At 33.2% G+C, this 27,030-nt stretch overlaps 1 protein-coding gene across 2 annotated transcripts in view; it reads right to left on the bottom strand.

Annotated features, from left to right (window-relative positions):
* Positions 1 to 15,971, bottom strand: part of LOC143047552 (neuropilin and tolloid-like protein 2) — a 32,275-nt gene extending 16,304 nt beyond the window's left edge. The window contains exons 1-3 of one of the 2 annotated variants that reach the window (XM_076220618.1): positions 15,831 to 15,971; positions 11,761 to 11,953; positions 446 to 645 (exon numbers count right to left, since the gene is read on the bottom strand). In XM_076220618.1, coding sequence (XP_076076733.1) covers positions 446 to 645; positions 11,761 to 11,953; positions 15,831 to 15,921 — 484 coding nt within the window. In that variant the 5' untranslated portion in view covers positions 15,922 to 15,971. The remainder of the gene's footprint in view (positions 1 to 445; positions 646 to 11,760; positions 11,954 to 15,830) is intronic. The other variant, XM_076220619.1, reaches the window with a different exon arrangement.
* Positions 15,972 to 27,030: the final 11,059 nt, after the last annotated feature.

Here is a 27,030-nt window from a genome sequence, read left to right as displayed (position 1 = left end):
TCAAACGATGTAGAAAATGGTGAAACATACTGAACATACTCCTCGAGATTAGCCATGTTAGCTGAGCTAATAATAGATAGAATCATTTTCATAGCAGCGTTGACAAGGCCATTTCTTGGCGCGCAGAGGCAGGTTATTAATGATTAACTGGATCAGATAAGGTGAGCGATCTTCTGTAACGCCAACTTGTCATATCGTAAGTGTTATAGAAATTTAAACTGTGGGATCGCCAAATGTTCTTAACGCTTAAATTAAATAATACGAATAACTAGCAGAAGACTTGACATTGTGTGTCTTTTTAAATGTTGAATACTCTAATCTAGCACTTAAACAATTAAAATCATTGTAAACGGTGGTGTAGTTTTATATCTATATTAAACCAATAAATATACATTTGTAAGTACTATATCACCCACATCATACCCATACTTATTTATATATGTACTGGCATTACTTTCGTCTAGGAATTTATAATGTCCAATAAATCCATGTAGAGTCTTGGTGAAGTCTGTATTGAATACGATTTCCAATTTCGATTGTTGAGATATGAATTCTTTCGGAACACTTTCTCCACAATATCTATCCATTAATACCTTGAATCCAGAGAGATCTATGTTGTAGATGTCAATGTAGTCAAACTGGCAACTGAAATAAAATTATGCAGTTGACAATAAAATTAACGGTACCAATTTTTGTTGCACCAGATGCGCATTTCGACAATACATGTCTCTTCAGTGATGCTCGTGGCCAGAATATTTGAAATATTTGACAATTATCATCTGTGATTTTTAAAATATTAAAAATTTAAAATTAAATTTTGATATATTTTACTTTTAAGATATATTTTATTTTAATGATAGAACTTTGATTTCCCATTGAAATATTTTATGTTGAGTGCTGTTTATATGAGTTCTGCGCATGCGTCAGAAACAAAATTCAGAAGATAGATATGAAATAAAAACTTCCAGGACATAAAAAAAGTCCCATGTTTTATGAATTAACGTTTTTTTTTTATATCTAATATTAGTTTGTAAAATGCTGTGCAGTATTAAAATGGGTAAATGTTAATGATGTAAGATTTGTACGTAGTCTAGATTTTATAAAATTCTTTCAGTTTAATGATTTTCTAGTTAAGTATATTTGTTTGTGTGCTATTAAAGCAATTACGAATCTAAATTTTACATGTCTCCTTAAATAAATATCAGTTACATAAAGATTCCTTATAAAATACTTGAAGTAATCCCTTAAGCCTAATCGTAAAAGTTTCTATGGAAAATCGATTTTCAGTAGCAGAAAAATAATAAAAGAACGTGGAAGATCTAATCTTAGTCGAACATTTAAGCATCATTTGCAATTCCCTGGAGACGTCTTATTTTCCATCTTTTCTCTCAATTGAATGATAACAATCATATCAAACTTCATTTTTTGGACAATATCATTAAATTACACAATATATAATCATGGTCGTGTTAGAAAATCAATTTACTTTTAACAAATCTGTCAAACAAATTAATACACATTTTTAAATTGATACTTTATCCGCCTATCGTATTACGATGAAGACCATCGGTTTGAGGAAAGCTCAATTAAAATGTAATATAACAAAAATATTGAACTCCGAGGAAAATTCAAGAAGAAAAGTCCCGAATCAAATGGAAAAAATCAAAAGCATAAACACACCAAACGAAATGATAACAACTGTCAAATTTCTGACTTGGTACAGGCATTTTTTTATGAAGAAAATGGTGGATTAAATCTAGTTTAAAAGCTAGCTAAACCTCCCACTTGTATGACAGTCGCATACAATTACATTATATTGACAACGTTGTGTGAACAAACCAACCAGACATAGTAGTTAAAAATGTAACTAGAGGCTATAAAGAGCCTGTGTCGCTCACCTTGGTATATGTGAATATTAAACAAAGGAAGCAGATGGATTCATGACAAAATTGTGTTTTGGTGATGGTGATGTGTTTGTACATCTTACTTTACTGAACATTCTTGCTGCTTACAATTATCTCTATCTATAATGATCTTGGCAAAGTAGTTTCAGTGGAAAATGTTAGTAAAAATTTACAAATTTTATGAAAATTGTTAAAAATTGACTATAAAGGACAATAACTCCTTAGGGGGTCAATTGACCATTTTGGTCATGTTTACTTATTTTTAGGTCTTACTTTGCTGTACATTATTGCTGTTTACAGTTTATCTCTATCTATAATAATATTCAAGACAATAACAAACCAGGTGCTCCGCAGGGCGCAGCTTTATACGACCGCAGAGGTCGAACCCTGAACAGTTGGGGCAAGTATGGACAAAACATTCAAGCGTGATACAGCTCTGAATTTGGATTGTGATCAAATTTTTGACATTACATGGTTTTTTTTTACACAAAACAAATGTCAAGATTTTACAAATCAATTAAAGATTTCTTCTTCAAACTTTTTAAATCTAAAATTAAATAGTTGACACAGCATAGGTTTCTGACACAGAATGAATGTGGTCTAATGAACTTAAAAGGTTTTTTTTGCCTTTGAGCAATTCACTATGCTGATGAATATTAATCCTCTCAAAAAAATGTTTGAAGAAATTTTCTTTTTATTTATGAAATCTGAAATGAGAAAAATTTAAACCCCCCCCCCCCTTTTTTTCACATCCCCGTTTCCCTTTCTCCAAAACTGATATCAATTCAAATTTCTAATGGAGTTTGCAACAATAACTACTCTTTTAAATACATCATAAAATATTAAAATGTAAAATAAAGTGCTTGTTATCACTGAATGGTAAAGATTGGTTGGTAGTAAAAGTGAATATACATGTACATTGTTTATTGTATAAAACAATAAAAAAAACTTCATCAGCAACATTTTATATTGGCAAATTTCCAATGAAGTTATTTACATAAAGTTATTGGCAAATAAAAATAGAAAATGACATCATAGTCATGTCTGGCAAATGTCCAACATACATTATCTAAAAACATTTTAGATAAGATAAGGAAAAAAAGCTTCATCAGCAACATTTTATATTGGCAAATTTCCAATGAAGTTATTTACATAAAGTTATTGGCAAATAAAAATAGAAAATGACATCAGTCATGTCTGGCAAATTTCCAACATATATTATCAACTACTATTCTATACAAAGAAAGATAACTCCAATTGAAAATTAATTGCTATTGCACAATATTGTGCAATTAGATATTTCTTGCTATTGTGCAATACTGTGCAATTGAAAATTTCTTGCTATTGCACAATACTTGATATGGAATCCTGATTTGGACCAACTTGAAAACTGGGCCCATAATCAAAAATCAAAGTACATATTTAGATAAAGCATATCAAATAAGACCAAGAATTTAATTTTTGTTAAAATCAAACTTAGTTTAATTTTGGACCCTTTGGACCTTAATGTAGACCAATTTGAAAACTGGACCAAAAATTAAGAATCTACATACACAGTTAGATTTGGCATATCAAAAAACCCATTTATTCAATTTTTGATGAATTCAAACAAAGTTTAATTTTGGACCCCCATTTGGACCAACTTGAAAACTAGGCCAATAATTAAAAATCTAAGTACATTTTTAAATTCAGCATATCAAAGAACCCCAAGGATTCAATTTTTGTTAAAATCAAACTAAGTTTAATTTTGGACCCTTTGAACCTTAATGTAGACCAATTTGAAAACGGGACCAAAAATTAAGAATCTACATACATAGTTAGATTCGGCATATCAAAGAACCCCAATTATTCAATTTTTGATGAAATCACACAAAGTTCAATTTTGGACCCTTTGGGCCCCTTATTCCTAAACTGTTAGGACCAAAACTCCCAAAATCAAACCCAACCTTCCTTTTATGGTCATAAACCTTGTATTTAAATTTCATAGATTTCTATTTACTTATACTAAAGTTATGGTGCAAAAACCAAAAATAATGCTTATTTGGGCCCCTTTTTGGCCCCTAATTCATAAACTGTTGTGACCTCAACTCCAAAAATCAATCCCAACCTTCCTTTTGTGGTCATAAACCTTGTGTTAAAATTTCATTGATTTCTATTTACTTATACTAAAGTTATTGTGCGAAAACCAAGAATAATGCTTATTTGGGCCCTTTTTTGGCCCTTATTTCCTAAACTGTTGGAACCAAAACTCCCAAAATCAATCCCAACCTTCCTTTTGTGGTCATAAACCTTGTGTCAAAATTTCATAGATTTCTATTCACTTAAACTAAAGTTATAGTGCGAAAACCAAAAAAATGCATATTTGGGCCCTTTTTGGCCCCTAATTCCTAAAATGTTGGGACCAAAACTCCCAAAATCAATCCCAACCTTCCTTTTGTGGTCATAAACCTTGTGTTAAAATTTCATTGATTTCTATTCACTTTTACTAAAGTTAGAGTACGAAAACTAAAAGTATTCGGACGACGACGACGACGACGACGACGACGACGACGACGACGCCGACGCCAACGTGATAGCAATATACGACGAAAAATTTTTCAAATTTTGCGGTCGTATAAAAACGGCAAAATTTCCTTAAAATTACCAATTTAGGGGCAGCAACCCAACAACCTGTTGTCGGGTCAATCTGAAAATTTCAGGGCAGATAGATCTTGACATGATAAACAATTTAACTCAGTCAGATTTGCTCTAAATGCTTTGATTTTCGAGTTATAAGCCAAAAACTGCATTTTACCCCTATGTTCTATATTTAGCCGTGGCGGCCATCTTGGTTGGATGGCCGGGTCACCGGACACATTTTTTAAACTACATACCCCAAATATAATTGTGGCCAAGTTTGGATTAATTTAGCCCAGTAGTTTCAGAGGAGAACATTTTTGTAAAAGATTACTAAGATTTACGAAAAAGGGTTAAAAATTGACTATAAAGGGCAATAACTCCTTAAGGGGTCAACTGACCATTTCGGTCATGTTGACTTATTTGTAGATCTTACTTTGCTGAACATTATTGCTGTTTACAATTTATCTCTATCTATAATAATATTCAATATAATAACCAAAAACAGCAAAATTTCCATAAAAAATACCAATTCAGGGGCAGCAACCCAACAACGGGTGGTCCGATTCATCTGAAAATTTCAGGGCAGATAGATCTTAACCTGATAAACAATTTAACCCCCTGTCAGATTTGCTCTAAATGCTTTGGTTTTTGAGTTATAAGCCAACTAGAGGCTCTAAAGAGCCTGTGTCGCTCACCTTGGTCTATGTGAATACTAAACAAAGGACACAGATGGATTCAAGACAAAATTGTGGTTTGGTGATGGTGATGTGTTTGTAGATATTACTTTACTGAACATTCTTGCTGCTTACAATTATCTCTATCTATAATGAACTTGACCCAGTAGTTACAGTGGAAAATGTTAGTAAAATTTTACAAATTTTGTGAAAATTGTTAAAAAAAATGACTATATAAAGGGCAATAACTCCTTAGGGGTCAATTGACCATTTTGGTCATGTTGACTTCTTTTTAGGTCTTACTTTGCTGTACATTATTGCTGTTTACAGTTTATCTCTATCTATAATAATATTCAAGATAATAACCAAAAACAGCAAAATTTCCTTAAAATTACCATTTCAGGGGCAGCAACCCAACAACGAAATGTCCGATTCATCTGAAAATTTCAGGGCAGATAGATCTTGACGTGATGAACAATATTACCCCTGTTAGATTTGCTCTAAATGCTTTGGTTTTTGAGTTATAAGCGAAAAACTGCATTTTACCCCCATGTTCTATTTTTAGCCATGGCGGCCATTTTGGTTAGTTGGCCGGGTCACCGGACACATTTTTTAAACTACAAACCCCAATGATGATTGTGGCCAAGTCTGGATTAATTTGGCCCAGTAGTTTCAGAGGAGAAGATTTTTGTAAAAGATTACAAAGATTTACGAAAAATGGTTAAAAATTGACTATAAAGAGCAATAACTCCTAAATTGGTCAACTTACCATTTTGGTCATGTTGACTTTTTTGTAAATCTTACTTTGCTGAACATTATTGCTGTTTACAGTTTATCTCTATCTATAATAATATTCAAGATAATAACCAAAAACAGTAAAATTTCCTTAAAATTACCAATTCAGGGGCAGCAACCCAACAACAGGTTGTCTGATTCATCTGAAAATTTCAGGGCAGATAGATTTTGACCGGATGAACAATTTTATTCCATGTCAGATTTGCTCTAAATGCTTTGGTTTTTGAGTTATAAGCGAAAAACTGCATTTTACCCCCATGTTCTATTTTTAGCCATGGCGGCCATTTTGGTTGGTTGCGTCACCGGACACATTTTTTAAACTAGAAACCCCAATGATGATTGTGGCCAAGTCTGGATTAATTTGGCCCAGTAGTTTCAGAGGAGAAGATTTTTGTAAAAGATTACTAAGATTTACGAAAAATGGTTAAAAATTGACTATAAAGAGCAATAACTCCTAAATTGGTCAACTGACCATTTTGGTCATGTTGACTTTTTTGTAAATCTTACTTTGCTGAACATTATTGCTGTTTACAGTTTATCTCTATCTATAATAATATTCAAGATAATAACCAAAAACAGTAAAATTTCCTTAAAATTACCAATTCAGGGGCAGCAACCCAACAACAGGTTGTCCGATTCATCTGAAAATTTCAGGGCAGATAGATTTTGACCGGATGAACAATTTTATTCCATGTCAGATTTGCTCTAAATGCTTTGGTTTTTGAGTTATAAGCGAAAAACTGCATTTTACCCCCATGTTCTATTTTTAGCCATGGCGGCCATTTTGGTTGGTTGACCGGGTCACCAGACACATTTTTAAAACTAGATACCCCAATGATGATTGTGGCCATGTTTGGTTTAATTTGGCCCAGTAGTTTCAGAGGAGAAGATTTTTCTAAAAGATGACTAAGATTTACGAAAAATGGTTAAAAATTGACTATAAAGGGCAGTAACTCCTAAAGTGGTCAACTGACCATTTTGATCATGTTGACTTATTTGTAGATCTTACTTTGCTGAACATTATTGCTGTTTACAGTTTATCTCTATCTATAATAATATTCAAGATAATAACCAAAAACAGCAAAATTTCCTTAAAATTACTAATTCAGGGGCAGCAACCCAACAACAGGTTATCCAATTTATCTGAAAATTTCCGGGCAGATAGATCTTGACCTGTTACACAATTTTACCCCTTGTCAGATTTGCTCTAAATGCTTTGGTTTTTGAGTTATAAGCCAAAAACTGCATTTTACCCCTATGTTCTATTTTTAGCCATGGCGGCCATCTTGGATGGTTGGCCGGGTCACCGGACACATTTTTTAAACTAGATACCCCAATGATGATTTTGGCCAAGTTTGGTGTAATTTGGCCCAGTAGTTTCAGAGGAGAAGATTTTTGTAAAAGTTAACGACGCCGGACGACGGACGACGGACGACGGACGACAGACGACGGACGACGGACGCCGGACGCCAAGTGATGGGAAAAGCTCACTTGGCCCTTTGGGCCAGGTGAGCTAAAAAATAGGGGTACAGCAGTCAACATTGTATTATAATCAATATGAAAAAAACAATGTAACAAAGAAGCACCAAAAAAAGAGCATATAGACATAGCATATTAGCAAAAATTATAGACAAGAATACACAAAATTACCATAGCACAATAACACAAATTCCTTTTTTTTTTTGGAAAGGGCTAGAATAGAAATCGGGTAGGTTTTCAGGAAACAGAAATCTCATAAAATACTTGTAAAAAGGATGTGAAAGATTTGAAAAAAAAAAAATTAAAACTAGAGGCTCTAAAGAGCCTGTGTCGCTCACCTTGGTATATGTGAATATTAAACAAAGGAAGCAGATGGATTCATGACAAAATTGTGTTTAGGTGATGGTGATGTGTTTGTACATCTTACTTTACTGAACATTCTTGCTCCTTACAATTATCTCTATCTATAATGATCTTGGCCCAGTAGTTTCAGTGGAAAATGTTAGTAAAAATTTACAAATTTTATGAAAATTGTTAAAAATTGACTATAAAGGACAATAACTCCTTCGGGGGTCAACTGACCATTTTTTTCGTTTGACTTATCTTTAGGTCTTACTTTGCTGTACATTATTGCTGTTTACAGTTTATCTCTATCTATAATAATATTCAAGATAATAACAAAAAACGTCAAAATTTTCTTAAAATTACCAATTATGGGGCAGCAACCCAACAACCGGTTGTCGGATCCATCTGAAAATTTCAGGGCAGATAGATCTTGACATGATAAACAATTTCACTCCGTCAGATTTGCTCTAAATGCTTTGATTTTTGAGTTATAAGCCAAAAACTGCATTTTACCCCTATGTCCTATATTTAGCCGTGGCAGCCATCTTGGTTGGATGGCCGGGTCACCGGACACATTTTTAAAACTACATACCCCAAAGATGATTGTGGCCAAGTTTGGATTAATTTAGCCCAGTAGTTTCCGAGGAGAAGATTTTTGTAAAAGATCACTAAGATTTACGAAAAATGGTTAAAAATTGACTATAAAGGGCAATAACTCCTAAATTGGTCAACTGACCATTTTGGTCATGTTGACTTTTTTGTAAATCTTACTTTGCTGAACATTATTGCTGTTTACAGTTTATCTCTATCTATAATAATATTCAAGATAATAACCAAAAACAGTAAAATTTCCTTAAAATTACCAATTCAGGGGCAGCAACCCAACAACAGGTTGTCCGATTCATCTGAAAATTTCAGGGCAGATAGATTTTGACCGGATGAACAATTTTATTCCATGTCAGATTTGCTCTAAATGCTTTGGTTTTTGAGTTATAAGCGAAAAACTGCATTTTACCCCCATGTTCTATTTTTAGCCATGGCGGCCATTTTGGTTGGTTGACCGGGTCACCAGACACATTTTTAAAACTAGATACCCCAATGATGATTGTGGCCATGTTTGGTTTAATTTGGCCCAGTAGTTTCAGAGGAGAAGATTTTTCTAAAAGATGACTAAGATTTACGAAAAATGGTTAAAAATTGACTATAAAGGGCAATAACTCCTAAAGTGGTCAACTGACCATTTTGATCATGTTGACTTATTTGTAGATCTTACTTTGCTGAACATTATTGCTGTTTACAGTTTATCTCTATCTATAATAATATTCAAGATAATAACCAAAAACAGCAAAATTTCCTTAAAATTACTAATTCAGGGGCAGCAACCCAACAACAGGTTATCCAATTTATCTGAAAATTTCCGGGCAGATAGATCTTGACCTGTTACACAATTTTACCCCTTGTCAGATTTGCTCTAAATGCTTTGGTTTTTGAGTTATAAGCCAAAAACTGCATTTTACCCCTATGTTCTATTTTTAGCCATGGCGGCCATCTTGGATGGTTGGCCGGGTCACCGGACACATTTTTTAAACTAGATACCCCAATGATGATTTTGGCCAAGTTTGGTGTAATTTGGCCCAGTAGTTTCAGAGGAGAAGATTTTTGTAAAAGTTAACGACGCCGGACGACGGACGACGGACGACGGACGACAGACGACGGACGACGGACGCCGGACGCCAAGTGATGGGAAAAGCTCACTTGGCCCTTTGGGCCAGGTGAGCTAAAAAATAGGGGTACAGCAGTCAACATTGTATTATAATCAATATGAAAAAAAAAATGTAACAAAGAAGCACCAAAAAAAGAGCATATAGACATAGCATATTAGCAAAAATTATAGACAAGAATACTCAAAATTACCATAGCACAATAACACAAATTCCTTTTTTTTTTTGGAAAGGGCTAGAATAGAAATCGGGTAGGTTTTCAGGAAACAGAAATCTCATAAAATACTTGTAAAAAGGATGTGAAAGATTTGAAAAAAAAAAAATAAAACTAGAGGCTCTAAAGAGCCTGTGTCGCTCACCTTGGTATATGTGAATATTAAACAAAGGAAGCAGATGGATTCATGACAAAATTGTGTTTAGGTGATGGTGATGTGTTTGTACATCTTACTTTACTGAACATTCTTGCTCCTTACAATTATCTCTATCTATAATGATCTTGGCCCAGTAGTTTCAGTGGAAAATGTTAGTAAAAATTTACAAATTTTATGAAAATTGTTAAAAATTGACTATAAAGGACAATAACTCCTTCGGGGGTCAACTGACCATTTTTTTCGTTTGACTTATCTTTAGGTCTTACTTTGCTGTACATTATTGCTGTTTACAGTTTATCTCTATCTATAATAATATTCAAGATAATAACAAAAAACGTCAAAATTTTCTTAAAATTACCAATTATGGGGCAGCAACCCAACAACCGGTTGTCGGATCCATCTGAAAATTTCAGGGCAGATAGATCTTGACATGATAAACAATTTCACTCCGTCAGATTTGCTCTAAATGCTTTGATTTTTGAGTTATAAGCCAAAAACTGCATTTTACCCCTATGTTCTATATTTAGCCGTGGCAGCCATCTTGGTTGGATGGCCGGGTCACCGGACACATTTTTAAAACTACATACCCCAAAGATGATTGTGGCCAAGTTTGGATTAATTTAGCCCAGTAGTTTCCGAGGAGAAGATTTTTGTAAAAGATCACTAAGATTTACGAAAAATGGTTAAAAATTGACTATAAAGGGCAATAACTCCTTAAGGGGTCAACTGACCATTTCGGTCATGTTGACTTATTTGTAAATCTTACTTTGCTGAACATTATTGCTGTTTACAGTTTATCTCTATCTATAATAATATTCAAGATAATAACCAAAAACAGCAAAATTTCCATAAAATTACCAATTCAGGGGCAGCAACCCATCAACGGGTTGTCCGATTCATCTGAAAATTTCTGGGCAGATAGATCTTGACCTGATAAACAATTTTACACCATGTCAGATTTGCTCTAAATGCTTTTATTTTTGAGTTATAAGCCAAAAACTGCATTTTATCCCTATGTCCTATATTTAGCCGTGGCAGCCATCTTGGTTGGATGGCCGGGTCACCGGACACATTTTTTAAACTACATACCCCAAAGATGATTGTGGCCAAGTTTGGATTAATTTAGCCCAGTAGTTTCAGAGGAGAAGATTTTTGTAAAAGATTACTAAGATTTACGAAAAATGGTTAAAAATTGACTATAAAGGGCAATAACTCCTTAAGGGGTCAACTGACCATTTCGGTCATGTTGACTTATTTGTAAATCTTACTTTGCTGAACATTATTGCTGTTTACAGTTTATCTCTATCTATAATAATATTCAAGATAATAACCAAAAACAGCAAAATTTCCATAAAATTACCAATTCAGGGGCAGCAACCCATCAACGGGTTGTCCGATTCATCTGAAAATTTCTGGGCAGATAGATCTTGACCTGATAAACAATTTTACCCCATGTCAGATTTGCTCTAAATGCTTTGGTTTTTGAGTTATAAGCCAAAAACTGCATTTTACCCCTATGTTCTATTTTTAGCCATGGCGGCCATCTTGGTTGGTTGGCGGGGTCACCGGACACATTTTTTAAACTAGATACCCCAATGATGATTGTGGCCAAGTTTGATTAAATTTGGCTTAGTAGTTTCAGAGGAGAAGATTTTTGTAAAAGTTAACGACGACGGACGCAGGACGACGACGGACGACGGACGCAGGACGACGGACGCCGGACGCAAAGTGATGGGAAAAGCTCACTTGGCCCTTCGGGCCAGGTGAGCTAAAAAAGGAATATTGTGATGTTATGATACAATAAAAATATATATTTTCATTATTATTGTGTGAGGAATATGATAGCACTTGCCCCTTGTCTGAATTTGGTCCTTCTAATTTGAAGAGGTCAAAGGTTATCTTTATCCTTCCTCGATCATCAGCTCGGAAGAAATAAACACATTTCAATTCGTTACCGTATTTTTCGGGAAATTGTGGCGACATAAATATACCGGATGTATACTCTCTAAACGAATACTCATGACGACACCTTTTGACTGGTCCCTCTGAAAATAATAGAATAAAAAGTGTAGATAATGTATAATCCGCATCATAAACCGTTAGTTAGTTTGTACTTACCATTTACAGCAAAATGCATTGAGTGTGTAGGTAAAGGTAATATCTATGATATACTACCCTCCTTTCGGAGTAGTCCAGTCCTACAGACTACAAATAGATTTGGTTATCTGTCGGATGAGTCTACTCTTAAAGGAGGTTGGTATACATAACCTTATAATGACTCCAGGTTCAGCTTACAATCAAGCTAACCAAAGACATTACCACTACCTACACACTCAATGCATTTTGCTGTATTAATGGTAATTCTTATTTTACACCGTTTAAACAGTTTCAAATATTGTGTAAGCTACACACAGAAAAAAACATGCCATATTAAATGCATGATCTTAAAGAAATGAGCATATGAATCTTTGCTTGGTTGATGAGAATTTGGTAAATTATAACCGACCGTGCAAGGGCTGTATAGCCGGTCAAGGTCGTTACAAACTTCCTTTGTTTGATAAATTTGGGTTTTTTGGTAAAGATTGCATAAAATGCAATCAAAACCTTATGCGGCTGTCTTGATATCTAAACTTTCCAAGGCTTATTACTACCTTTTTGATTTTTGATAGAAAAACTATAGTGCATTGATCATACCATTCCATACATTCCATCCATAAACATTTCTAGAAATTTATCAATGTAATATATGCTCAGATATTCAAGGCACAAAATGATGTCATGCTTGTCAAGAAAATTACATAACTTTGCAAATACCAGTATCTGTTCTAAAAATATAAATTATGTCATTGTTAATGTCGTCTTAAAAATTGGAGTTATCTTCCTTTGTCTAGAATTGCTGTTAATTCAACTACAACCAATGCAATATTTAATTTTAATTCCCACCGATAAATTGAAGCAATATTTACCCTCAGTGCTGATAAGCACTTTGATTTTTTTTTTTTTTTTTTTTTTATATCATTTCGAATATTTTACTGCATTTCCTACTTTTGATTATCTGCACCACGCATGTGTTTAAACGTAAAACTTTTTTCAAAAGCCATAAAAAATAGATTTTGTTTTATTATTCAAGAAGACGAAAGATTTACTGTTTTTTTTTTTTTTTGTAATTAGGATTTAAACGAGGAACTAATATGGTTTTACAGGAATGCTCTATGTTGAACCCATAACGTTGATGCATTAAATCGGAATGCATGTCATTTTAAAAATCCATTTCGACGGAGTCACCGAATACGTTTCCATTAGTTTCACTTAAGCGGAAATTGAGGATCTTTACTGGCACTTTTCTTGAAAGCAGTGGCGAGAAAAGAGTTATTAGGGAATTGCTGAATCTATTCCTACAGTGATCAAATCATACTGGTCATTAAATACAAACGTGTCATTCCAAAATCCGATTCCCAGAAGTATACTCCGATAAACTCGCAATTTGATTTTATTCATGGATGTCTATGAGAATTAGATGTGATTAAAGAAGTTTATATTATTGACAGACACTTTCTAACTCATCGATCTTCTTGCAGACGACATTTCGATGAAAATATATGATATCATTTTGTCCTCAGTTAATGTTTGTTTTGACAGTTTTGTCATTGGCAAAAGAAAGGTTAAGATTGAGGACAATTCTTACGGAACAGCCAAAATGATAATTAGAAGAAAAGTATATTCGATTATCAATTCTTGCTGTTGAACTATACTAGAGAGTAAAGTCTAATAATTAGAATGCTATAGTATGTGTCTTTTATTTAAAACAACTTTGTGCAAAATATGAACAGGGTTTACGTGACATTTACTAAAAAGTAAACCGTGTTCTATTTCTTCAACAACAACAAAAATACAAAAAATACTTAGCAAACTGAATAATGTGCACTACATGTAGACCAGTTTTGCTTTAAAGTCAAATGAAAGGAAAGACCGGTTAAATCCTCCTCTCTCTCTCTCAAACACGCACACAAAGATAATACATATCTCTCTCGATCATACACACACAACCACGCACAGATAATATATCTAGTGTTTCGCTGTCAGTGTGTATGCTTTGCTCTATTTGTACCACGTTTAATGCTTTTACCAAAACTTTGAATAAAAATTGAAAGCAAACATATTTACAAAGATATATCAAATTAGCCCTCACGGGAATGGACTTTTCAATAGATGAACATCTTAATGTTTATTTGCAGCATATACATCGCATTGTTATATTGATTTATCTTTTATATACCAATATACAACAATAACTTAGGAATACTATAGTTGTTGATATGCATTGTATTGTAGATATATATGGAAAAAATTTGATGAAATACGCATATTTGACAAATTTCCAGCTGCAACAATTCCGCCTAGATATGGTTATTTTTTAACGTTCACTTTTTTGAATCGTTTAATTTGTCTTTTATTTTTGTTTTCTTACATAAAATACAGATACAATTTTCACTGCATGCACATTTTGTGTTACTGAAACAACCTGTCAGAATGTCCATTAAAAGATTGAGAAACCAAGTATGCAAAACATGTAAGATAATCAAAACACAACAAGATCTAGACGTAACAACGAAATATAAGCTTGAAGCTAATAGACCACTTTCGAGTTCATCCGTCACCGGAAAAAAAAAACTCGCCAATTAGGCGCGCCCTTGTGACGTCATTTACCAGATAGAGGGGGTTGCCTGTATCCCTGCAATATCAACGTTCATCAAGCGTCTTAGTGATCGTCATTGTGGAGAATAAACTAGAATTAATTTTTGTTTTGTAAGTACTTAATCACAATTCCCTAATGACAGCAGTGCTGATTGTTAATTTTGAGAATTTAGTTTGCCGAATAAATTGTTCAATATAGTATTTTAATTTTCCAACCACTCGCTCAACATTAGAACGAAAATGACGATGCCCCTAAACGCGCGAATGATGCTCACCAAAACCAGAGTTTTTGACGGAAATGCATCGAACTCGAAATTTGTCTATTATATTAACTATAATTGACTGTAAATTTAAAAACTATTCTGTTAGTAGAGAAATTATCATGCATCTATCTATAAAATTTTCTCTTTTTCAAAGAAAGTTTAACAGCTCGATGAAAAATGTTGTTTAACTATCTTTATTTCATTAATTGAAATTCAAGTTGAAAATTTAATAAATATTGAATGAAGCACGGAGCCTTTTATTAGATTATAAACCATTATAACGGAATTGCGATGCAATTGTAATTAGTCTCTGTGAGTAACATCGATAATTATCTTCGTTCCATTCTCAATACATGAAATATATGAAACTAACCGGTTCTGTATTTTTTTTCGTTTTCTGTAAATTTATTTTTGTTCTTATCGCGATTCAAAACAAAAATCTGACATCGGAATGGACATTACTAGCCAATCAAACCCAATATGTCAATCGCTAAATTTCTTTAAAAACTTAAAGATACATGTATATTCGATTTAATATAGGAGTTGTATATAATTTGGACAATAAGACAACAACATAACTGTATACCAAAGAACAGTCCCAACCGCACGGTCTTCGCTAGTGAGCAAGAGCCAATATCACATGACAAAACAAAAACTGTTTCCTTTTTTGTGACATTGTGGCTTTTACAACACTTCCTCCTTATCATGATGTACATTGACTCCATGGATATCAACACCGTATACATCTGAAACAAAATCTTTTTAATCTGACCTCGTTTCACATTGTCTTCTGATAAGTAGTTTTAACGCGGGAAAATTTGCCAGGAATCATGCAACCTTACCTGTCAGATTTGCGACTTTCTTTCCTAATTGTGGAAGTGATGAATATCTGAATCACATTTTACATTTATTTCTGTAAGTAACTTTCACGCGGGAAAGTTTGCCAGGAATCATGCAACCTTACCTGTCAGATTTGCGACTTTCTTTCCTAATTGTGGAAGTGATGAATAAGTCTGGAAACGTAACATGACAGTCAATATTAAAAACAGAATCATCGTGAAAGACTCCAATCCATTCTTTCATCACCATTAACGACAACCGTAAACTTCAGAATGATTTAAGCACTGAAAATACAAACATAACGCAATAAAACATAGAAACAGGATAATTTGAGATTGATTACAAGAAACCTTTTTGATTTTAATGGAAAGTTCTCTTCAATTATACATTCTAGAAAACTCTAGATGAAATTATTTCCTCTTAAAAACATGATGGATTAGATTTAAGCGCAATACTTCAATTGTTATTTCGAACAATGTTAAATTATTATGAATATTTAGTTTTAAATATTGAACAATTTGCTAGTCGCCAATATCATACATTTTGAAAATTATAACAGAAACGTATGAACCAATCTCGATAAAAAGCAAACACATCTTTCGTTTCAGGACTGTATGCATGTTCGTTACCATTCAGAAGTTGTGTTTTTAATCTTTTATCTGTTTTGTTCAATTAGAAACATGCAGTCGATACCAGGAATTCATATTAATGACAATTGTTTTTTTTTTCCTTTTCATTCCACGATAAGATTACATTATGCCTCGTTCACACGTATTGAATTGAATTCGAATCGAATGCGAATCTAATTCGCTAATCGCGTTCACACACTCATCTTTTTTTTTATTACTTCGAATTGATTCGAATTGGCTAATTTATGCTAAGTTCACACGTAATTCGAGTTCGATTCGCTAACTTTTAAATCGTATTAACAAAAACGTATTTCTAATTCGAATTGGGTAATTCGAATTAACCAATTGGAATCACTTCGAATTAAAAAAAGAAGAGTGTGTGAACGCGATTAGCGAATTCAATTCGCATTCGATTCGAATTCAATTCGAACTAAATGTCCGTGTGAACGAGGTATCGAATTATCCAATTCGCATTAGAAATACGCTTTTGTTAATACGAATTAAAAGTTAACGTTTGGACAGTAAAGCGAATTTGACACGCATTGCAATTCGAATTAGAATTGACGTTAGGACGTAAAACGTTTCGAATGCGAATTAAACTAATTCGAATTAGTTAATGCGAATCGAATTCGAATTACGTGTGTACTCATGGTTTAAGGTTGTTACATATTCGTATACTAGTATATATATATATGTTCATATAAAAAAAAGTCTGAAGATTTTTATTATTTTTTTCCTGTTTGTTTATCATCGCCAATTCTTACCGACGCAATGCCTTTTAAATTTTTGCTTTTTTGGTCGTGTTTATGGATTTCTAAGTTTATATTTACAAATGTAAAGAATTTAACAAAACGGAAATTGTTTTCGTAGAATCCATAGGCAAAGTTATTGAAAGAATAGCTTGAGATCATCTTGATAAATTGATAGACAAATACGCTAGGGTATTAATTAACATTTCATTTATTAATACATTTGATTCAAGTGTTTCTTCACAGTTATAAATTGAGGGCTCTTCATTTTTCTAATAAAGATATCTTCAACCAATTATTAAAACCTAATTATAACCGTTAGAATATTTAGATAATATCTTACCAATTATGATATAGGATTCTTTTTTGAATATAAAACTTCAAAAACATACTTGATCAACATTTCATGAACGGCATGCTCTTAGGAATTTATTCTTGATGATGGAATCTGCTATATAATAACATGAAACTATTGCCTCATTCACACGTTCATTTAATTCGAATGCGAATCGAATTCGCTAATCGCGTTCACATACTGATTCGAATTGGTTAAATCGCATTATCCAATTCGCATTAGAAATGCGTTTTTGTTAATACGAATTAAAAGTTAACGTCGTTCGGACAGTATTTAGCGAATTTGAAGCGCATTACAATTCGAGTTTGGACGTAAAACGTTTCGAATGCGAATTAAACTAATTCGAATTACGTGTGAACACAGCATTAATAGAATTAATGTCCAGTTTTTATTCACGATATTAAATGCATTCAGACAGAAATATTATTGTAAAATAATTTTTAACTAAATAATTTCTTGTGTATTCTACCTTTCATTCGAGGATTGGTTTGCATAAAACTATGTTCCTTTCAAATAACTAAAGAATCAATAAATGCAATCATTAAAACTTTAAATGACTCAGTTTATTTTTTGTAATCTTCTTTTTAATAAAATAATTATCACGTAATCATCACTTTGTTCGTATGATGACTGAAGTATACAGAATGCAAGATAACGCTAAGTACTGTTTTTATCATAGAAAGGGGGTATTTTTTTCCGACAGTGTTTCCCTAATTGTCTTGATTATATTGTCATTTTTTATAAAGAAAAAATGCAGAATTTACCGGTTGGTGAATTTTAATTTTCAGTTTTGGCTTCTATCTGGAAAACTATAAAAGGTCAAAGAGGAACTTTAATTTGCAAAATTGATCAGCAAGACACGTTCTACAAAATATGTCTAACAAGTTCGAAATCGTCATCTCGACTACTTAATGGAGTTACTGCCTTTAATGACGATTTTCAACATTTTTTGGCGTTTCGCCTTATATGATTAACAGATGAATAAACACTTTAAATTACAAAAAAGATCGATAAGTCCAGATCTACTAACAATTAATTTTTGCTGATGTATGAAAAATGATTTAGATTTGTAAAGGAGGAGATTGTGTCCATGCATTCGTCTCAACTCGTCCGATTCCGTACCCTCATTAGGAGAGTAGCGGATTCTACCGAGGATTGCCGAATGTGTGTCCATGTTGAAAACCTGTTATGTTATTGTACCAGGTCCTATAAATTAGGCTATTTTGATCACTTTTGTTCGTTGTTGTTATCCATCTATTGTAAGGAGTCGGGTGTTGTTGGTTTGTGTAGTCACTGGTAGTGTATAATACCTTTTTTATGCCCCATTTATGGGCATTATGTTTTCTGGTCTGTACGTCTGTCTGTCCCGCTTCAGGTTAAAGTTTTTGGTCGAGGTCAGGGTAAAGGTTTTGGTTGATGTAGTTTTTGATGAAGTTGAAGTCCAATTAACTTGAAACTTGTAATGCCAAATAAGAGTTTTACCCCATTTTTACGATCCACTGAACATAGAAAATGATAGTACGGATGGGGCATCCGTGTACTTGGGACACATTCTTGTTTTAATCTATATATCCTATTTATTTTTTTCATCTTTATGGAATACGTTAAGTAAATAAAATAGAGGCTCACCTTGGTCTATGTGAAAATACAAATCTAAATCATTTTTCGTAAAAGTCGAACCAACAATAAACTGAATAGTCCATCTACCAATAGGACGACCACTTACTTAAAAATGAATAAAAGACAGAACAACAATTTTGAAGCAGGATTTCTTACAAGTCTTAGAACCTGTATAAGGCATACACAGCTGATATTACCAGTTTGGAACAATTATTTTGTAATTTTTAGTACCTTTATTTCAAGTTTATTTTTCATCAGCTTAGGAATTTGACAGATTTATTGAACAACAAACTTAAGAACATAAGGAAGTATATATTTTGTATGGCTTAAAAATTATGACGCCATGACAACCGCCGCTGCAAAAGAGATTAACTAAAGTTATTGACCTATAGGTTCAAGACCTTAACCATAGAGCAATACGAGACGACCATTAACATCGACAAAGCTAGAAAATTCGTTTGTTAATATGGTTTATAATAAGAAAATATTATGCAGACAATACTTTCACATGATCTTATATCTGACTATTTCTGATAATAATTGTCAATAAAACAAGGAGATCGTATATTGACCGACAGTTGATATTGGACACCATTTTATGTATTGTTCATTTCACAAGATGATATGTATAATTTGGACAATTTACTGTATATACTAAAAGAGATGAAAAATACCAGTGACACTATAATCATGATACAAGAGTAGGTCTGTAGAATAACAATATCTGCAGTCAAAATTTAATGCCAAGATCGGAAATACATCATTGGCTGGACATTGATTACACAGTCGCGGATGGTTCAAGGAAATTTGTTGTATTTGTTGCGAAATGATAAATATGATACCGAGCGTAGCGATCCGAAATTTTCTAAGACGATTTTCTGCAAACTGATCACAGCTTGTGTGTGTTTTTGAAGTTCGTGGAAAGCGGGGAGCTTATTCGATCCCTATATGCCCCCTGAGTCCATGGATGCACCACACTTTAAAAAATACTTTACACATACACTCCTGTTAACGTCGGCCAAGAAGTGTAGTTATGACATACATTTATTTACTTTTAATCCAAATCAAATTAAGGACATTTATTTTGTAGACAATTAAATATAGACTTTGTATTTGTTAATTATACATTTACTAGAGATACAAGGGGGTGGAGGTGAGAACTCATAAAACATGTTTAACCCACTGCATTTTTGCACCTGTCCCAACTTGAACCCGGCGCCTCGGACCTTCTTTAGTCTTGTATGTTGTTTTTTTTCAAATTTTAGTTTATTTATATGTTTTGGAGTTTAGTATGACGTCCATTTTAACTTAACAAGTACACATTTTTCTATTTTGGGGCCAGCTGAGGCCCACCACCGGGTTCGGGATTTTGTCGCTGCATTGAATTCTCATTCGTGAGCTTCGGCTATTATCTGCACTTTGGTCAGGTTGTTGTCTCTCTGACATATTCCCCGTTTCCATTCTAAATTTTGGTCAATTTTATTTGGAAGTCAATCGATATCACAGCTGTAATGGTGATGATATGTATGTACGTACCTGTCCCAAGTCAGGAGCCTGTAATTCAGTGGCTGTCGTTTGTTTATGTGTTACATATTTGTTTTTCGTTCAATTTTTTTACATAAATTAAGGCCGTTAGTTTTCTCGTTTGAATTATTTTACATTGTCATTTCGGGGCCTTTTATAGCTGACTATGATGTATGGGCTTTGCTTATTGTTGAAGGCCGTACGGTGACCTATAGTTGTTAATTTCTATGTCAATTTGGTCTCTTGTGGAGAGTTGTCTCATTGGCAATCATACCACATCTTCTTTTTTTATATGATACATTTAATGTCATGATAAAAAAAAATGTGTAACATCTTGACGTTATCTGATCACGGTATTAAAACAACACACAGACTATTATTTATTTAATCTCTTTCTATTTTCTAGAAAAATAGTAATGAAACATTTGCGCATCGGCTTAATTTGACAAAACCTTATACACTATCGATTATAACGAAATGTTTACTTTTTCAACGTATTCTTTTTTTTAAAAAGGCTATTTTATTCAAAAGGAATTCCTTATATGTTGAATGTAACTATCTTACAAGGGAAATAGAGATTTTGAAAATAAACAACGTCAATTTAATTTGTGGTCTAGGCAAATAAATATATATATACAAATAAAAAAGAAGATGTGGTATGATTGCCAATGAGACAATTATCCACAAAAGACCAAAAAGACACAGACATTAACAAATATAGGTCACCGTACGGCCTTCAACAATGAGCAAAGCCCATACCGCATAGTCAGCTAAAAGGCCCCGATAAGACAATGTAAAACAATTCAAGCGAGAAAACTAACAGCCTTATTTATGTAAAAAAAAAAATTAAATGAACGAAAAACAAATATGTAACACATAAACAAAGGACAACCACTGAATTACAGGCTCCTTTCTTGGGACAGGCACATACATAAATAATGTGGCGGGGTTAAACATGTTAGCGGGATCCCAACCCTCCCCTAACCTGGGACAGTGGTATAACAGTACAACATAAGAACGAACTATAAATATATGTATTCAAATTTCCAGTTTAGAACACAGGCTATTCATGTTGTTGTTTAGTGACTAGCAGAAAAAAAAAGAATGAGACAATCCCGGTCAATTTTCACAAATTTGACCGACCGAATAAGACTATTTACCGAGTTTATAATAACATCAGCAACACGACGGGTGCAACATTTGGAGCCGGATCTGTCTGCCCTTCCGGAGCACCTGAGATGTACCCCAGTTTTTAGTTGGGTTCGTGTTGCTTATTCTTTAGTTTTCTATGTTGTGTCTTGTGTACTATTATTTGTCTGTTTGTCTTTTTCCTTTAAGCAATGGCGTTGTCAGTTTGATCTATACGTTTGAATGTCCCTCTGGTATCTTTCGCTCCTTTTATATCACAAATGTTTATTGTTCACCTTCGCCTAATTTTCGAACCAAAAAAAATAAGATGCAAATACTTTTCCGTTATGCAATCATTTGGGTTTTTTTTTTAAAAATAGAACATCTGCATTTTATTTTATTTTTTTCATTTGATGAAATTCATCTTTATTTTCACATGTTTCAGGGATATAAGTGTCTGTGGATTTAATATATTTTAAAGTATACGTAAAGTTTTCTCAAGGAGGTAACTTAGCGTATTTTCATAGTTTCAAGAGGTAAAACTTGTAGTTAAGGGTCAAGGGTAACAACAGTCATTATTCTTTTAACTTGAGATGTACAGTCAGAGAAGTTGTTTGGATTTAATGCTCCTTGATTCATGAGGGGGCATCGGACTGAAATCTGATCAAATACTTGATTCGATGACTGTCATCTTATCTGTACACTAATCTTGACTCAGAATTTATGACTTTCGCTTCTAATGAGATGACATTATTTCTCCGAGCATTTTTTAAAAGGCAAATCATTAGGATAAACGGTTATTGCCTAGCGACTGTGTTCGTCTCGCGGGCAAACACGTGCGTTTTCTCATCTGCACAATATAATAATGCAATATTGATTTGAATGATAAGAATCAACACTTAATTTTACCATTCTGTCTTCTTCTACATTATAGACAATACACATCTAAGTACATAACGTTCTTAACATAGAAATACAAAATGACAATACTAAAATTAAAGAAAAATACAAAATTACAAGGGTTAAACTATTTAGACTTTGCTCAAAGGGAATAGAGAGCTCAGTAACACAGTCATACGTTTCATTCATATATTAATCCAGTCTATATCTACATTTCAAGATCAAAAGAAAAAAAGAGTACTTTATCAAGATGAAAATCAACTAGGTTGAAATTCATTTCAATAAATGTGTAGCTAATATAATATATATAATTTATATAATTTTCTTCAAAAAGTTCAAGGGAAATAAATGAGGAGGATTTAAATCAAAATCAACTATATCAAGAATATCAATTTAATCAATATCAACAAACTTTACTATAAATTTCAAAATAATGAAGAGGCGGTATAAAAAGAGCCAACCATCATTGGTAAATGGTAGTCTTAAAATATCACCTTCTTTCTTCTGGGGAATCCCCCCTTTTCCGCTGTATTCAGTTGTTGTTTATCGTAACTCAATTACTTCATTGAAGTTATAAGGCATTGCCGATATAAAGATTAATAATCATTTCGAGCTTGGTAGAAGATGAGTAAATCAACATAAAATGCAAGCCTTCCCATATTGCTAGATTTTTACTATTGGAATAAAGCTATCAGTTTAAAATGTCATCTCACTTCACATGAGAACACACAAAACAAACAACCAACAAACACACCAAATAATATGAGGTCTCTGAAAAATCATGACTTTAAACCAAGAATGTTTCCCTAGTACACGAATGCCCCATCCGCAATATCATTTTCTATGTTCAGTTGACCGTGAAAATGGGGTTACATTTCTAATTTGGCACTAAAATTAGAAAGATCATATCATAGGGAACTTGTTTACTTAAATTCAATTTGATTGGACTTCAACTTCATCAAAAACTACCTCGACCAAACACTTTAACCTGAAGCGGTACAGACGGACGGACGAACGGACGGACGGACGGACGCACAGACCAGAAAAAATAATGCTCATAAATGGGGCATAAAATAAGATTGTCGTTCTAATCTACAAAACATATATTTACTCAAGAAATTCAAAACACAATTATATAAACCATACAATACTCAAAATACAAAACCTAAATGTTAAGTTAATAATTTATAACGAACCTTTTAATTTCTGCAAAATCTGCACATTTATCTTATTCCGCACAAATTGTATCCCTTAGCAACCATTTTCTCCGAGACATTATAGTTGCATTTCTTCTGATATTGAAACTGTAATAAGCACAATGTACAAATTTAACACAGCATAATGGACAAGAGTCGATGTCATCAGCAATGATATTTTACTTGATATTTTCTTGTTCGCCTCATTCTAAGGTTACAAATTTGATTTTATTTCATTTCCACCAATTACTGAACAACTTTTCCCCCTAAAGAAATAGCGTGTATTGATCATTGACACAACTCAGTTTCTTAATGGATAGTCTAATAATAGTTGTTCAAGTAGAAATCGGCTTCCACAGAGAGTTAATTATAAATTTGATTAAAGCTCGGCGCATTTTTTCCTTCCAAAATATAATATTGATTAGAATACGTCGTCCAAAGACAGGGACGGGAAAAGTGAACGTCATTAATTTTTCAAATTAGCTCTCCAAATCTTCTTAGATATTCCGTTGTCTGACAAAAAAAGTGTAAACAGTAATTGAGAATTAACGATACAGAAATAATTCATTACACTGTAAATTGTTCTTAAGGAAGTTGATAATAATAATATACAACGTCGTATTGAGACACTTTCTTAAGCATCACTGATTCAAAACCAGTGATTTGCTTTTGACGCCATATGCGAAATTTCCTAAAACTATTTTGAATTCATAATCAGCGATTTAAAAAAGGCATAGATGCTGAAAAGACTTAATAATAGGTACCAAAACAATAGGGTTTCGTTAAAGATGTGTTTGTGCCCTCATACACAATACACACACTCAAACACACATACACACATGAAATTTAAGTTAGTATAAAAAGGAAGATGTGGTATGATTGCCAATGAGACAATTCTCCACAAGAGACCAAATGACACAGAAATTAACAGCTACAGATCACTATACGGCCTTCACCAATGAGCAAAGCCTATACCGCATAGCCAGCTATAAAAGGCCCCGACATGAAAAATGTTAAACAATTCAAACGAGAAGACAAACGGCCTAACATATGTTTAGCTATTTTGAATTCATTATTAGCGATTTGAAAAAGCCTAGATGCTGAAGACTTATTCATATGTAACACCATAATATGGTTTCAATAAAGATATGAGTGTGTCCTCATACACAATACACAAACTAAAACGCACACACACACAGTCACATGAAGTTAAAGTTAATACGTATTTTTTTTTAAATACGTCGTTGATCGCAATCTTAAATATATATATCAACCGCATTACTTAACCATTTCTAATCTGCAAGAAACAAATCAATTCAAATTACCAGGAAGAAACCGTTTGAAGTCAATACAGGCATTAGATACACAGTTTTTGACAGCGGAGTAATCTTTTCCAATTTAGATATTCCGCCATACAATATGTCTGCGTTAGCACAAACCATATTTATCATTCTACTAAAAGATTTTTTGATAGACAGCATTTCTACAAATGAATATAAACAGCAATAAATTGTTGAATTCCTTCACATTTCAGAACTTCATATTGATGAATTCATCTCAGACTATATTAGAAAGTGGAAATATTTGTCATTTTATTTCGATTGTAACTTACATTAATTGTAGCAAAGAAAGATTTAGTAAAACGGCTACGACAAAAGTAAAATCACAAAAATACTGAACTTAGAGGAAAATCAATTCGGAAAGTCCATAATCACATGGCCAAATCAAATAACAAAACGCATCAAAAACAAATGGACAAGAACTGTCATATTCCTGACTTGGTACAGGCATTTTCAAATGTAGAAAATGGTGAATTAAACCTGGTTTTATAGCGCTAACCCTCTAACTTTGATGACAGTCTCATCAAATTGCGTTATATTTACATTGATGCGTTAGCTAAACATGGATACATTCTTAAGAGAAAAAATATCAATGGGAAAACCTCGAGCTAACGGATATACCGATATTCAAAAAATTTTTAAAAATGCAAAATCTGACCACATGACTATTCACATGAACATTCAAACATTGGTGAACGACTTAAAAGACAAGCTAAACTGTGATAAAAACAACTCATCAGCGAAACTAGGCTCCTAATTTGTACGCCAGACGCGTTTTTCTTTTACAAAATACTCTACGACGTTCAAAAATTCAAAGGTAAAATATTTGAGACTCGGCAACCGTAAAGATTTTCGATTAAAAAAAAAAATACACCAAAAGACACAGTGTAGACCTTATATGTCATGATCTATATCGTGTGGAGTCTAGACAACATGGGTAGAACGAAACTGTCATTTATCTGCCTTCGTCAAAAATATCTTGGTAATTAAACATCGTTCTTTTTCATTAAACAAGCCATACAACACCACAGAGTGAAAACATCTTATATAAAGAAGTTATTAAACGAAGTCATATATGTGAGGTAAAACATCCGTGTTGGCAAATCGCGAAATAAATTATTGTTTTTTTATTGTCTTTAATTGGTTTATTTCTAGACTTTACACCAAATGAAGTAATAACCTTGTATCTCTGTTTCCTTTCGATGTCTTTTTCATTTCAATGTTGTAAATACTTTTGAGTGACGTTATAGACGGAAGCCATCAACATGTTTCCGTCAGCCTTAAAGCTGCTTTGGCTTATTTGCCAACTATAAAATCAAATTGTGTCCTTCTTTTCCTTTGACATTTAGTTAGAAGTTTCGTTTCATAATTTCAATAAAGCTAACCTATTTTTAGCTCACCTGGCCCGAAGGGCCAAGTGAGCTTTTCCCATCACTTGGCGTCCGTCGTCCGTCGTCCGTCGTCGTCGTCTGTCGTCGTTAACTTTTACAAAAATCTTCTCCTCTGAAACTACTGTTCCAAATTAAACCAAACTTGGCCACAATCATCATTGGGGTATCTAGTTTAAAAAATGTGTGGCGTGACCCGGCCAACCAATCAAGATGGCCGCCATGGCTAAAAATAGAACATAGGGGTAAAATGCAGTTTTTGGCTTATAACTCAAAAACCAAAGCATTTAGAGCAAATCTGACATGAGTAAAATTGTTTATCAGGTCAAGATCTATCTGCCCTGAAATTTTCAGATGAATCCGACAACCTGTTGTTGGGTTGCTGCCCCTGAATTGGTAATTTTAGGGAATTTTTGCTGTTTTTTGTTATTATCTTGAATATTATTATAGATAGAGATAAACTGTAAACAGCAATAATGTTCAGCAAAGTAAGAT

The sequence above is a fragment of the Mytilus galloprovincialis genome, chromosome 10 (genome assembly GCF_965363235.1).
Source record: "Mytilus galloprovincialis chromosome 10, xbMytGall1.hap1.1, whole genome shotgun sequence".
NCBI lineage: Eukaryota > Metazoa > Mollusca > Bivalvia > Mytilida > Mytilidae > Mytilus > Mytilus galloprovincialis.
Note: the sequence above shows the minus strand (reverse complement) of the source record. Positions and strands in the feature narration are given on the sequence as shown.